The sequence below is a fragment of the Mandrillus leucophaeus genome, unplaced genomic scaffold (assembly GCF_000951045.1).
Source record: "Mandrillus leucophaeus isolate KB7577 unplaced genomic scaffold, Mleu.le_1.0 Scaffold353, whole genome shotgun sequence".
NCBI classification, from domain to species: Eukaryota; Metazoa; Chordata; class Mammalia; order Primates; family Cercopithecidae; genus Mandrillus; species Mandrillus leucophaeus.
In genome coordinates, this window is record NW_012103732.1 from 2,354,991 (window position 1) to 2,370,007 (window position 15,017).

The 15,017-nt window shown below is 36.9% G+C and overlaps 1 protein-coding gene across 4 annotated transcripts in view; it reads left to right on the forward strand.

Annotated features, from left to right (window-relative positions):
* Window positions 1-15,017, forward strand: part of MCTP1 (multiple C2 domains, transmembrane 1) — a 409,939-nt gene that overhangs the window by 189,333 nt on the left and 205,589 nt on the right. For all 4 annotated transcript variants that reach the window (XM_011989444.1, XM_011989446.1, XM_011989445.1 and 1 more), the window contains 2 exons: window positions 5,175-5,361; window positions 11,052-11,145. In XM_011989444.1, coding sequence (XP_011844834.1) covers window positions 5,175-5,361; window positions 11,052-11,145 — 281 coding nt within the window. The remainder of the gene's footprint in view (window positions 1-5,174; window positions 5,362-11,051; window positions 11,146-15,017) is intronic.

The window sequence follows — 15,017 nt, forward strand, 5'->3', positions numbered from 1 at the left end:
TGATTGAGTGCTGGTACTTTATTAGGAGGTACCATCCCAGACAGTGAGAGTGAGAAAGAAAGAACTAGGGAATGAAAGCAATGAAACTAGCAATGAAAGGAAGTATGTTCATGGGTTGGTCACTGTTTCTGGTATTTCAGAGATATAGCTGGCTGCTTAGCAGGTGCATCCATATGGCCACATGTGCACAGGCCATGTGGAGAATTACATTTTGGCATAGTTTGTGAAAGGGAAGAGGAGTGGGACATTGTCTTCCCATCTCCTATTACACTGATCACAGTTCACCCTACAAGGAGATAACTTCTGCATTGTTTCATGCAGCTTCCTTGGCAGTTGATCTGGGAGCCAGATACAATCTTCACAGTGCAGAAGTGCAGAAGTGGCTTTAGAAGTGGCTTTAGAAGTGCAGAAGTGACTTTGGAAGTCAGAAACTCAAAGTATATGGCAGCTAGGCCTGAATGCACCTTGGCAGAAAAGGGGAGTGCCTAGCTCTTTTGGGATAGTGAAAGATCATCCAGCCCTAGGTGGGAGACCCATGAGGACCCAAGCATGGGTTTGGGATGAAGAGCAGCCCTTTGGGGAGGCACAGCCATAGAAGCAGCTGAGGCAAAGCGAACAGCTGAGGAGTCAGGAGACCATGGCTCCTGGAGAGCCTAGGGAGCTATATAAGCTGTGTCAGGTAAGTTTTCAAACCACAGATACCAACCCTCAATAAAAAACAGATGTCAGGGGAGCTGCTCTGTGAACCAAAGAGGATAGTCTACACCCCTTTTTCCCACACGGCCACCCATAGTGGCCTCTGAAGCACACACCCTACTGCTCTTTGCAATACAGTCTGAAATTATATGACATGAGATGAGATGAGATGAGATGCCTTCTTACACCAACATTCAGAAGTTTTTTTAGCAATACATCTGAGGAATAATATTTCACTGCCTATAAGATAATTTTATTTTCTTAGCTTTTTGATTTGTGGAATTGCAAAGAAAGGAAGGTGCAGCAAATGTAAACATAGAGCTACAACAAATTGTGGAATTTGAGGGTTTGAGAATTTAAAGTTCATCTGCACATGAGAAAACTGAAATTCAAGAGGATAAGTTATCTTGAAAGAGGTCACATGACTAATTAATGTAAGACTGAGGTCTAGAACCAAGGGAATCTGACTCCCAAACCCGAGATCTTTTCTCTGTGTATGTATCTGTGAACATATGTTTGGAATTCATAAATTTGTTTTGATGCTTTTTAGATTTTGCGTTTTTATCCTGATAACATTATAAAACCATTACTGTATGCCTATCCTGAACCATCTGGATGGCCACTTATTACTTCTATATTCAAACAGTAGTGAAACCTCCCTTTGTTCAGGACATAACAGTACCAGTGAGCCAAATACAGAAGAATCTACCCCATAGCAATTAGTACTGTGTTCACATTGCACTAGACTATGTTGTAAGAGTTCCATCCTTTCCTTAAACATATTTGTTCAAAAGTTATGTGGGAGTAGCAAATGCTTTTTCCCCACCCAATTCCAGCAACAATTTGATTTGATACCCATCAGTGAAGCTTTAAGTTTATCCTCAAGCTAACAAGAAAACTTTGCTTAGTTCTAGGTGATACTTCATTTAAAATAGCATCTTACTCTCAAGTAGACTATTTAGATAAATAAGAGATCCGAATAACCTTAACTAGCACAAAGAACCTTAAAGTCATTAAATACTCTCTTGTCTGTTATATTTATGAAAACGGACATTCTCTACATTGGAATTATTAAAGTCAAAATTCTGAAACACTGAATATAGCACAGGACCTGAGATAAACTATTTCTATGAGTACACCCAAGACTGAAATTTTAGTTGTTACAGAAAAGCATAATATTCCCTATAAATTTATATTGTTAATTTAAATTTATTAGTTTCATAGTTTCAAAATTCAATTTATAATTTTTCTTAATCATCATATAAGAACAATAACTTATAGCCTTCTTCTCTGGTTTATATATATTTTTAAAGCATAAAAATAACATATTTTCATACTTGGAAACTGAGATAATTCTTTCTGTTAAAAATAAGTCCAGGCACAAAGAGGGAACAACAGACACTGGGGTCTCCTTGAGGGCAGAGTTTGGGAAGAGGGAGAAGATCAGAAAAAGTAACTATTGAGTACTAGGCTTAGTACCTGGGTGACAAAATAATCTATACAACAAGACCCTGTGACAGGAGAGTTTACCTATATTACAAACCTGTACATGTGCCCACCAAAACCTAAAATAAAAGTTTGAGGGAAAAAAGTCAGCTGGGTGTGGTGGCTCATGCCTGTAATCCCAGCACTTTGGGAGGCCAAGGTGGGTGGATCATTTGAGGTCAGGAGTTTGACACTAACCTGGTCAACATGGTGAAACCCTAGCTCTACTAAAAATACAAAAAAAAAAAAAAAAAAAGTCAGGTAAGCGTGGCGGTGGGCACCTGTAATCCCAGTTATTTGGGAGGCTGAGACACGAGAATCGCTTGAACCCAGGAGACAGAGGTTACAGTGAATTGAGATCATGCCACTGCACTCCAGCCTGGGCGACAGTATAAGACTCTGTCTCAAAAAGTCCAGGGCTGGGTGTGGTGGCTCGTTCAGCACTTTAGAATGCTGAACCGGGTGGATTGCTTGAGCCCAGGAGTTCAAGAGCAGCCTGGGCAACATGACAAAACTCCATCTCTACAAAAAATACAAAAAAAAAAAATCAGCCAGGCCTGGTGGCACGTACCTGTAGTCCCAGCCACCTGGAGGCTGAGGTGGGAAGAATCACCCGAGCTCGGGAGGTCAATGCTGCAGTGGGCCATGATCATGATCGCACCACTGCACTCCAACCTAGGCAACAGAGTAAGACCTGGTCTCGAAAAAATTAAAATAAAAATTAAAAAGCCCAGATATTACCCAGTTTGAGAAGCACTGCTAACAGTGCTTCTTCCTGGGATGCACGATTACTTAGAGTGGTGGAGAAAAGCCTAGATCTTGGATTCCAGAGTCCTAGGTTCAAGTGGACTCCGCTAATAACTAACCATATGTCTCACCTCCTTCACGTACCCTCCCTGGCCCTCAGTTTTCTCAATGGTAAATTAAGGAGACGGCAAGAATCACGAATCCTTCTGCCTACTGGAGCAAGGTAGAATAATTAAGTGAAATAGGCCAGTATGGGGAACAGTAACTAATTCGGAGGACATTTACCTTGTATTTAAAAATATTTATATTCAAAACTTTTTTAGCACAAGCAAAACAACAAATCCATGGATCAGATTCCATCTGAAAGCTGCCAGTTTGCAAAGCCTAACTTATATAATCTTGAGAGCAGCTTCCCCACCCGTAAAGCATTAAATGCAATGACTAATATAAATTAAGAGAAACCAACATCTATATGATCAGTACAAAGTGGTGGTGGGCATAGAAGAAAATCCTTCAGAAGACATCAATGTGTTTTAGTGTTTTAAGAGTGCCGCAGCTTCATATAAAAAAGGAAGGGACCGGGAAATGCATGATCAAAGTGAGTGGAAAAAAAAGAAACAACAAAGTAAGCGAAAGACTTTTTTTGGTTCCAACTGTATCCAACCAAAAATATTGCCTGAATTATAGTCTCTCGTCAATTCTCTAGTATTATACTCTCTATCCAAGTCAGAGTTACAAACTGTGGGCCCAGCAGTGTGTCAGGTGCTGGAAAGATCTCTAAAGGTAATACCTTTTTTTTTTTTTTATTAGAGAATGTGTTTGAATGGTTGTTTTCCACTGTAAAAATTTTTAACCTCAATTTGTTCCAGGTGTTATTGATAAGAACTCAATTCCAATTAAAATTAAAATATGAGATAAGGGATGTGATATGTTTTTTCACCCTTCAGAGTTTGAGGAGACAGCACAAGAGTGCCTTGGAATGGGTATTGTGATAGCAGAAACAGTGCAGTTATTTGACATATATTCTAACTTCAGGAAGATGTTTCCAGACTTGTACCGACTCTAATCTCTCAATTTCTCAATAGTTAGCATTTAGTACACACAGACTTTCTGCCACTGACCAGGGCATTGCTTATTGTTTTCCTTTCTTACATCAATATTCTTCTTCCTCCCATTTGTATCTAGTCCCAGACATCCCTCATATTAACCAATAGGCAAAAATAAAAGGCCTATTGAAATATTGGACTTCGGTTCAATATCTGCGATCACTCTTGCTAAAGAGATGTTTGAACTCAACTATAAGCTTTGAAACACTGTCCATAGGAGTTTAGTTTAAAAGCAGAACCATAAATACCAAGTAGAGTGAGGAATAAGAAACAGCAAGAGTTTAATCTGTCTCTGACCACCCAGTTTATGGTAGGTTACCACATTTATTCTTATAATTGGCTATTTCCTGTTTTAAATGCCTTTTACTCGTGCCTGCCACCTTTCTCAGTTTATTAGCCTTGTGGTCACCACATTACCTTTCTCTTCAAAATCAATTGACATTTTTATGAAAAGCGTTTTCAAGGTATTAGCTCTGAGAGTGTGGCATACAGAGCATGCACTGCCACATTAGAAAGTCCCTCTTAGCACAACTCAGGTGCATAACACTCGAGCTATTATGTTTTAAGGAGATTTATGTGTTTTTATTTAGATTTATACAGTGTACTGTGAATATATTGGCATGATTTTAAAAAATGTAAAACGTATGGCATCACAATGGTACATATTCTATTCACCGCTTAATAACATTTATGAATGAGGGGGAAACATCCATTTTTTAAAAGTAACACAAAAATTCAGAATTTTGGTAGTTGGTCTCTCTAGATAGCTCACATCATTTTTCTATAAGCAAAGCCCCAGTGACCTAATTCCTTAGGCCACCTAGAGATAGGAAGTCCTTACCACTTTATGAATACCGTGACAGTGAGTAACAGTAGAATTTCAGATTAGCATAGTTTTTGTATCTTACAGGAAATAAACAATTACAGACCCTGTGATAATCAGGGTCTGAATTTTGTTAAGAAAGTCAGCTGACTTGAAAGGTGTTTTCTTCCAGTGGTCCAAATAATATTTCTATTGATTTATTTTTCATAGAGTTCTGAACAGCTGTTTGATATGGCAAAAAAAAAAAAACAAACAACAACAAAAAAAACCCAAAAAACAAAAAGTGCCACTTGCTGATTCAAAACATTTGTCTCTAGGTGCCAGGTCGACCTGTCAGCCCTCAGTAGGGAACAGACGCACAAGCTGGAGCTGCAGCTGGAAGAGGGTGAGGGACACCTGGTGCTGCTGGTCACTCTGACAGCATCAGCCACAGTCAGCATCTCTGACCTCTCCGTCAACTCCCTGGAGGACCGGAAGGAACGAGAGGAGATATTAAAGAGATATGTACGTATGTAACCCTCCTCCTTCTAGAGTCACATGTGACTAGAAGAGGTTGTAAACAATTTACCAGGAGGGACAGAAGTACTTCTGAGAAGCTGTCTGATGGAAGAATTGGCACAAGTAAAAAGCAGAGTGAAAATAAATGCCACCCAGACCTTTGCAGAAGCACTTGCATTACCCACCCATGTCTAGAGACTTGATCTTCTCTAGAATCTCTTCCAGAGCAAATTCTGGATTCTGAGATTTTACTCAATGATTTTATCATGCAGGGATGCTGCCCATAAAGGAAGGCCAGGTTTACATAACATGACTTTAAAATTAATTTATTGATTCTTTGTAGCTGCAATTAAAATTTCTTTGTCTTTCCAAGTTTGAGATGGAGTTAATGGTACTTACGGTAATCAGTACCTTGGTAACTAAAGAGTATTCACAGGAGTGATTTTTATTTTCAGCTGCTCAGGAAAGCCTCACTTCATTCCTTTATTTTTTTTAATTGAATGTGAAATCGAATTAAAGGAAGGCTCCTTCTTTTTGATCGAATGTGGAACGATAGTATGGAATAGTTAATCACTAAAATGACTACCCTACTCAAATTTTACCAAACTGAAATATTCACAACCAAATCTTACTATTTCCCAGCATCCTCCCACTGGACATTTCCCACCATGTAGTTTTCTTGAATCAACAGAGAGGGGAGCTCTTACTCCACCATTCTCTCTCAATGGAGGTTGGAAAAAGTAAATGCCTTAGTACCCATGAAGCTGGGAAAAAAGCTTTTCCACTTAAAATGACAAAGCTTGTATTGTACAGTGCCGCCAGGTGTTTAGAAGGCTCCTCTAGACACTCAGCCATGAAACCAAGCTCCGACTAACAAAGAACCACTTTTTTTTGGACTTTAAAATATTCCTATTTGCTGACTGACATCCTTTCAATAACTGAATTTAATAAAGATGTACCTTATCAGGCTGTGCAGATAACATGAAGTGCTGGTACTAATGCTCTACAATATTCTTCAAACAGATTAGCAGGATGTGCGCTTCAGCAAATTTATTCTGGCTATCTCCACTGAATCAGCTGTCTGCTAATGCTTGTACAACTCATCCACCAATGGTGTTATCATAAACAGTTTAATAGAGGTGACTTAGCAAGGCTAAATAGTATATATTTTTAAACTACCTAAGAGCCTAAGATATTGTGTGACATCTTCTAATATATAATTGCAATTATGAAGATTATTTTACATTGTGGTATCCACCAAAACATATTCTTCTGTTACCAGAAGTGAGCCTCATGAATTACAACAATTTTAATGGAGTTAATCAGTATATTAATATAAAAATTCTTCTAGGCATTATAATACTATAGTTGATGGATTAATATTTTGATATTATCCCATATATTAAGGGATATTGCTGCCTAGGTAATTAGAAGTAATCCACCTATTATTAATTTTTTTTCTTTTTACTGGATGACTGAATGGCAACTGACCATTTCCATTCAGAATTTGAGTATTTGTTTCCATGTCTTTTTTCAATAAAATGTAAAATATTATGCAGACGTTTGACTTAATTATCACATTGTATTCTGCTCAATATATTAAAAAACGAACCATGTTGAAACATACTTTTTTTTCAGCCTTGAATTTCACGCAGAGGCCTATACCTCCCTCTAGAGACATACCTGCTACTAAGCCACTATGTGCAACATAGCACATCTGTTATATTTACTCATAGCCATGAAAGGACAAAGACCTATGGATTAGGCTTCAGTGTGTTTCCTTTTTATTACAAGGATCATGACATGAATGAATGAATGGCATATCACGTCTGAAATATCATTCGTTTTGGAGAAACATATAATGGAGGTTGTTTGGAGAATTATTTCTATATTTTCCTGCAAGAACATGTGTATTTTTAAAAGTTGAGGTCAAACTTAGGAGCTTGACACTGGTCACTGTCAGCGGAGCAGATGAATTGCCACCACTCTGATATGAAGCAGCCCTAAACAAAGCCCTCCATTGCTGCTGTTTAGCTGTTCATTGCTGAGGATTGAAGTCCCACAAAGTAAACAAACATCACTCTGTGAGCCATTTTTTGATCACCACATTCTGAGAAGATGGCTAATTCCATTTTTTTTTTTTTTCCCTCTTTTAGGGGGAGGAAATGAGGGAAGGTCAATAGGGGGCGGGTAGTAATGGGTAGTAGACCAAGAGCAATTGTATGACCTTTTCAGAACGGGTATGCTGAACCCTTGCTCCCCCTTGTCACAGTTTAAAAACCAGAGGAGCTAGTTTAGAGAAGAAGTTGTTAGCATTCCATTTTTATTATGACATTTCACAGTCATCTGATTTAATGTCCCTTGACCGGATTGTCCACCGTGAGACGATGGGCTTGAAATGTTATTTAGAGCATTGATAAAAGGTGAGCGGTTCTAAGATGACAGCGAGTCATAAGGCTGGTGGTGTGACATTAATTTTCTCCATAACAGAGATGGAATAAGACGTCACGGTGACAAGCTGTCAATCAGCTCTGGCCCCTCAGAGCATCTCGATGCCATAGGATGGGGTATTGCCTCTCCCGTAATAGAGCTGAACTGAGATGCTCTCCCTGACAGCTGCTGCAGTCATAGAGAAAATATATTATACAGCCTTTCATTAAAAAAATAAAGAGGACTCCTCTCCAGAGCATTTCAATCTTTTCCCATCTATTGAGGGCTGAAAGGATTCACAGCAAATCATAGATTCCTCTGCTATGGAAATTTCTGGCTTCAGAAGCCATCCGGGTTTTTAGGCCTTCTAAAATAACCATAAATAGCAAGGCAGGAATACCTCTTGATGAAGTTACATTTTTAAACCAATGTATTTATTTATTACTTCTTATTATAATCGATGTGTCACTGGCCTTAACCGTTGAAATTTGCAATATATTATGGAGTGTCAGCTGACTTGGGGAAATGAAACCTTCAAACAATAATTACTACTCCAAATGGGAAGCAGAGGATCAGAGCCAAAGCACCTGAAGACAATATGTCTGTGGAATGAGGCTACCAATGTGAAATGATTCTCAGACATAAGGACTGATTATATTTGTTTTAGTCAAAATAGAACTTGATTTAAATTGCCTCTGAAAATTAAAGTATAGAAACCTTTTTTTTTGATAAAACTGTTCCCCATCATTAGGGTCAGAGACTTATCTGATTTACAACATTGTGTAAGCTCTGAGACAAGAAACTTTCCAAACTTGCTGTTACTGTAGGAACACAACATGCCTACAAACCTCTGAATTATACCCTGCTGTCTAATGCCCCCACGGTGAAACCCTTCAGTTACAGGAATTTAAATGGAGAGAGAAGTGCATTTTTACTGAACCTTGTCACCTGGGTATTTTAAATAGATTTTTGGTGATAAATAGCTGTTTAAAAACAATAAAAGATTAACAGTTAATCCTCATGCTAAACACTCTTATAAAAAGTTAGGCTGTGAGATTACTCATATATCCACATTTCCTCCTCTCAGTATACCAAGGTCATAGTTTCAGTGTAAACAATGACTGGTCATACGGGACTGATAAAGTTCCTATCACAGTAAGCTTTTGCTTGTCAGTATTCTCACATTATTAATATGGTGATGGGAGTGCTTTTTACTCTAGTAACATTTTAATAGCTAACTTTATTATGCAAAAGTATGTTATGTTCTCTGATTATAAAACATTTTATAGATTATGAAAAAGAAGTACCTTTGATTTACTGAGTAGAAGTGCTGATCGCATTGTAAGAAAAATGCTACGAAGTATAAACAAACAAATGCACATTAGCATTCTGTTGGTTCATTTTACTCTCAAAGTATTTGTGCCCATTAATTAGACTTCTGAATTATTGTATTGGTTTCCCTCTTTTAATTCCTTCAAGTGTTACACTTATAAAACACCACCGTTATTAATTTATGAAGTGAAATAGATTTTATCATTTGGATCCATTTTTTCTATTGAAGTTTCCATACTTCTGTACATACTAAAATAGCAAATAAAACTATAAATTTAAGAAAATTTTTTATTGTTAGTCATCAATTTATTTTTGAATTTATTTTTAGTCATCACTTTGATTGACAGTAGAAGATTGTGTCTGTCTTTCACTTATGTAGAACTACAGTAGTCTTTTGAAATAAATACTAGAAAATAGTCTTTAGGTAATTTAATCCTCATCTAGCCCATGCAATTTCCAAAACTCACCAAGAGGAAAATAGTAGAAAAAAATAATTAACTTAATGTTGACCTTCTTACCCCTAAAGACTGAAGAGTGTTACATATCCAACAACGTGAGATTTAATATTGATAATTAGCCTGAGAGTGGTGGTTCATGCCTGTAATCCCAACACTTTGAGAGTCAAGGCTGGAGGATCACTTGAGGCCAGGAATCGGAGACTATCCTGGGTAACATAGCAAGACTTTTTCTATAGAATTTAAAATGTTTTTAAAAACAAATTAACCAAGTATGGTTGCACCAAAAATAAGCAAATATGCTAGTAGTTCCAGCCACTCAGGAGGCTGAGGTGGAAGGAATGCTTGAGCCCAGAATTTGGAAGTTACAGTGAGCTATTATCACGCTACTGCACTCCAACCTGAGTTAGACCCTGTCTCTAAAAAAATAAAAATAAAAACATTTTAAAAACCCCACTAATCTCCAAACCATTATATCTACAGATGAAAATATTTCTTGGAGTGGTTTGCTTGCTAGAGGAGATTGAAAAAAGGAAACAGACATATCTATTCCATAATTTATTGTTCACCATTTATTGATAATTATTTATGGGAGTAAATGTGTGTTTTTTTTTTATTATTTCAGAAAATCTAGTTATATAGTAACAATTATCCACATTGGGGTGTGTGTGTGTGTGTGTGTGTGTGTGTGTGTGGTGTAGATTCATGATGGTGGAAGGGTAATTTATACTGAAGAAACACAAATGACACCTTGAACCCCTCATGCAACATCAAAGTTTCCATTCTATACATACTAAAATGGCAAATAAAACTATAAATTTAAGAAAAATTACTCACTATTTTGAATTTATTTTATTTTTTTGAGTTGGAGTTTTGCCCTGTCGTCCAGGCTGGAGTGCAATGGCATGATCTTGGCTCACTGCAACCTCTGCCTCCTGGGTTCAAGCAATTCTCTGCCTCAGCCTCCCGAGTAGCTGGGATTACAGGTGCCCTCCACCATACCTGGCTAATTTTTTTTTGTATTTTTAGTAGAGATGGGGTTTTACCATCTTGGCCAAGCTGGTCTTGAACTCCTGACTTTGTGATCCATCAGCCTCAGCTTCCCAAAGTGCTGGAATTACAGGTGTGAGCCACCGCTCCCAGCATGAATTTATTTTTAGTCATCAACTTGATTTATGTTAAAAGATTATGTATGTATTTTACTTATGTAGAACTACTTAAGTTCTTATGTAGAATTGCATAAGTCTTTTGAAATAAATACTAGAAAACAGTCTTTAGGTAATTTAATCCTCAGCTAGTGCATGCAATTTCCAAAACTCACCAAGAGGAAAATAGTAAAAAAATAATAATTAATGTTTAATGTTGATCTTCTTACCCCCAAAGTCTGAAGATAAACTAAAAAATGTAATGTTTTCTCAGCACACTCTTTAAGACTCCTTGGGACCTCCCTTTTCTAATACTGATGTTGGGGTCTTTCAGAGCCCATTGAGGATATTTCACAACCTGAAAGATGTGGGATTTCTCCAGGTGAAAGTCATCAGAGCGGAAGGGTTAATGGCTGCTGACGTCACTGGTAAGAGATGATGCAATTCTCCTATTGCTCAGATCAAGCAGCACATGAAGTCTACACCATTTAATAATTCAACTTTGCATTTCACCTGATGGATCATCAAAGTAAATAATTTAATGATTCAGGGTTGATCTTAGAAATATTTGCCAACCCCCTTATTTTTATAGTAACTCTGCTTTTTAAAGGCAGGGTAACGTATTAAAAATAAACACTAAAAAGCAAAATGATTTTTGAATTGTTGCCTTCTTCAAAGTTTAATCAATGTAGCAGAAATACTTCTTCCAGGTATTGTTATTTCCAGGTATTGAACCAATGCTATACAGAATCAGCTTCCCTCATAGCATCAACACTTATAATTCAAACATGCATGAAATCTGTTGGATATTTCACTGAAAAGTTTAGATGCATAATACTCAATCATTTGGTGTGAACTCTTGATATTTGGGTTGCTGATCCAACTCATTAGTCGTCCAAATTCCCTGGCACATCCCAGAGATAATTTTGGATCTAAACTAAGCCTCTAGATTGTTTGAAATTTCTTAAAGTAGGAAACAAGGCTATACAAATGTCCACATTAGTTTTGTCTCTTAAAGCTTCCTGATTTGCATAATGCTATTTCTGTAACATATTAACAAGCGGGCTGATGGCAATTATTTCATCAATTTCCAGAAATAAATCATTATTTTGAATTTATAACAATGTGACCATTCATTTATGATTTAATTTCATAAGGATTTGGGGGATGTTTATACTGTTCCTTAAATTATCCATCTTGAGTTAGACAATAAATAGGACTGGCTTGACCAATTTGTGCAAATTTCACTGTTTCTGAAGAAAATATCAATTTATCATTCTGGAAATATGCTTACCATTGTGAACATTCAGCCACATCATCCTAATGAGGTAACAAACTTATTTCATGGGAAGAAATGTACTTTTTCTACCATCCAAGGATTTGAAATCACTGTGCACTTCTTTAATTCATTCAACAGAATCAAAAACAAATAAAAGATAACATGTCTTCAAATGAAAATAGCAGATGTTTGTTCCAAAACTGCAATATTTTTATATTTTAATATTTGCCTATTAAGTGACCATGTGTGAGAAAATTTAAAATATTAGTTTACAGTTCCTTTAAAAAGGTAATTATCAACTCATTTGTAATCAAGAAGATGATAACAGTTGTCACATATTTTTTCAAAACAGGCATACCTGAAAATGGGAGAGTAGGTTGTTTGTAATATTTGCATATATGCTAATTTGGCTCCTTGTACAAAACAATTAATGTAAAATGTATATATTTTCCTATTTATGAAATTTCTTTCTAGTATGATTATAATCAAATTAATCTGGCACAATTATTTCTTTTAGAAAAATGCATGTACCATTTACTTCAAAAGCTTACATACCTGTCCATTATACAATTGGATAGAATTGTATAAGTTTGTCTTCTCTTGGAGAGAAGCTGTCATTGATTTTCAAACTTCATGAATATGCAAACTAGATTAACCCAGTTGGCCTGTATGCCACTATGGAAGTTAAAATACATGTTCTCTCAAAGCTGGAAAAAAATAGAGATATTTCTCTCCTAATGGTTCTATGTAAATTGATGTGAATAACAATAGCCTTTCCCCTGGGGATTCAATGAGACGTAATTTTCATTTGATAAAATGAACATTAATTTGGGGAATACTAAATAACAGAGTCTCCATTTTTTCCTCCAGTTTTAGAGATATAAATCTAATGATTCCCCATTTCATGCTGACCTTATAATCTAATGTGCTCTGAATTGAACAAGAGAGATGTTGAACTATTCAGGGGCAAAAAGATAATTCAGTCTTTGACCTTGCTCACTCTTGGACCTTCTGTGGTCTTTACGACATTTGTGATGGTGGCAAAAATTGAAGACTATATATTTGAGTCAGAAATGTCTGAATATACTACCAATTTTAAAAATTATTTTTACTTTTGAAAAGGATACTTTATATATACACACATATATATAAATACACACACACACATACACACACACACACATATATGTGTGTATCCTGATGCTTCCTTGTCTTTGTCATTAAATTTGGGACACAAGAAAGTTTTTCGTCTGCTTTCTCTCTTACTTGTTCAAAGAACTTTAAAGATATGATGTGCGTCTCAGTGGATAATAACAGTCAGGCTCTACAAGTTATTAGGCAATAGTTTGAAAAGAGGCAATTGACTAGCGCTGTCTTCAAATCCTCAAGTTAGCATCCATTTAGGAATTTTGTCGATGTAGAGGGGTGATTTTAAATCACTGGTAACTGTCTGTGCTAAGGCAAGAACATTTTCTGACATGGTACAAATGAGCCTGTTACTTATAAGATACACGGTTGGTTTCAGAACACTTTTTCTAAATAAGTCTAACGAGACAAATTTATATTTGACCAACTTAGCTCTATTTTTTAGATATTTTTAATGATCTGAACATAAAGCTAAACTCCCATTGTTTCAGCAAAATATGTTAAATTATAATATTCCATCATTAGACATGAGCACAGGAAAGAAAGAGTCTATAGTGTTTTAAGTAGCCATCAATCTTACTACGGTTACAAAGAATTTTTCCCTTTCAAAATGTAAAATTTTTCTTTTGTTACAACACATTCATTGAGAAACATTGTGATACTGTATTAACTCTGTGTGAATAAAGAGCAATTGAGACTCTCTTTGAATGAGTGAGTATAAAGCACAAATTACTTTTTAATGAAACCCTCAATTCTTTCCCTTTCCACAAAAAGCCTATAGCCTTGTTCAGCTGAACACTACTACAGTAGGTCACTTCAGTTAAGCCCCTAATAAACTGTTGATGGTCGAGGGTAGTTTTTTCTTTGGTCTCAATAGCCCAGTGTTGGACAGTGCACTTCAAATCATTAAGGTTAATACAGATTTTAAAAAGAGATTAACTCTGGTGGTTAAGGCCTCCATTTACAACTCCCACACATACACATGCATTGAGCAAGGCACAAGAGTGGATTGAGATTTCAGTCAAATTGTGGGCATCTTTTCACAGCCTGAGAAAGTGGCACTGTGGTTTGAAAAGTTGGTCAGCTAAATTCTTCATAAGGGAAAAAGTTTGAGTCACTGAAAAATACTTCTCAGTACAACTTACTTACCTTTCAACTAACCAGTGAAAAGGTTAATGTCTCTCCGCACCATCAAAGCAAGACCTAGAGACTGGCCCTGCGTTCACTGGGGAAGATCTCTCTGCAGCTAGATCGAGTTTTCCTTAAAGTTCTACAAATTGTGAGGAAAGGCCAGTGGGGTGGGGTGTGGGAGGGCGGCGGCGGCGAAGAAATATTTTTTCTTTGGGTGGTAGGAAATAGTTTGTGTTATCATTTGTCTTTTTTAGCTTCTGATTATTCTTTTCCTTGAGCAGGGCCTAATTTCTGCCTCAACAGAACATTCCAAGTCTCCTATATTGAGTGAGGCTTTCTTTGCAGAGTATTTAGACCTGGCCTATTGGTTCTTTCAAGTTCTAAGAGGAGAAGGAGAAAAGAGTTCTCCTCCGCCCCTCCCCTTCATTTCATTTTCCCCTGGGTTCTCGCTCTCTTTCTGTGTGTGTGTGTGTGTTTTTTTTTTTTTTTTTCTGAGCTCCTAAGGAAGAGGTCGTAGCTTCCCCAGGGAGACCAGCCACTCAGTTTCAGAAACAGCGATATGGGAGAACTGTGAAACCCTTCAAAAGATGTCCTACCTTTTCACTGTACTAAAAGGTACACTAATATAAAACTTCTCCACACCAGGTGAATTGATCTCTCAAATTAATGCACCGTCTCCTTCAGGAAACAATAGAGGGAGAGGAAGAGAAAAAGGGTCGGGGGAGAGAGAGGGAGAGAGAGAGA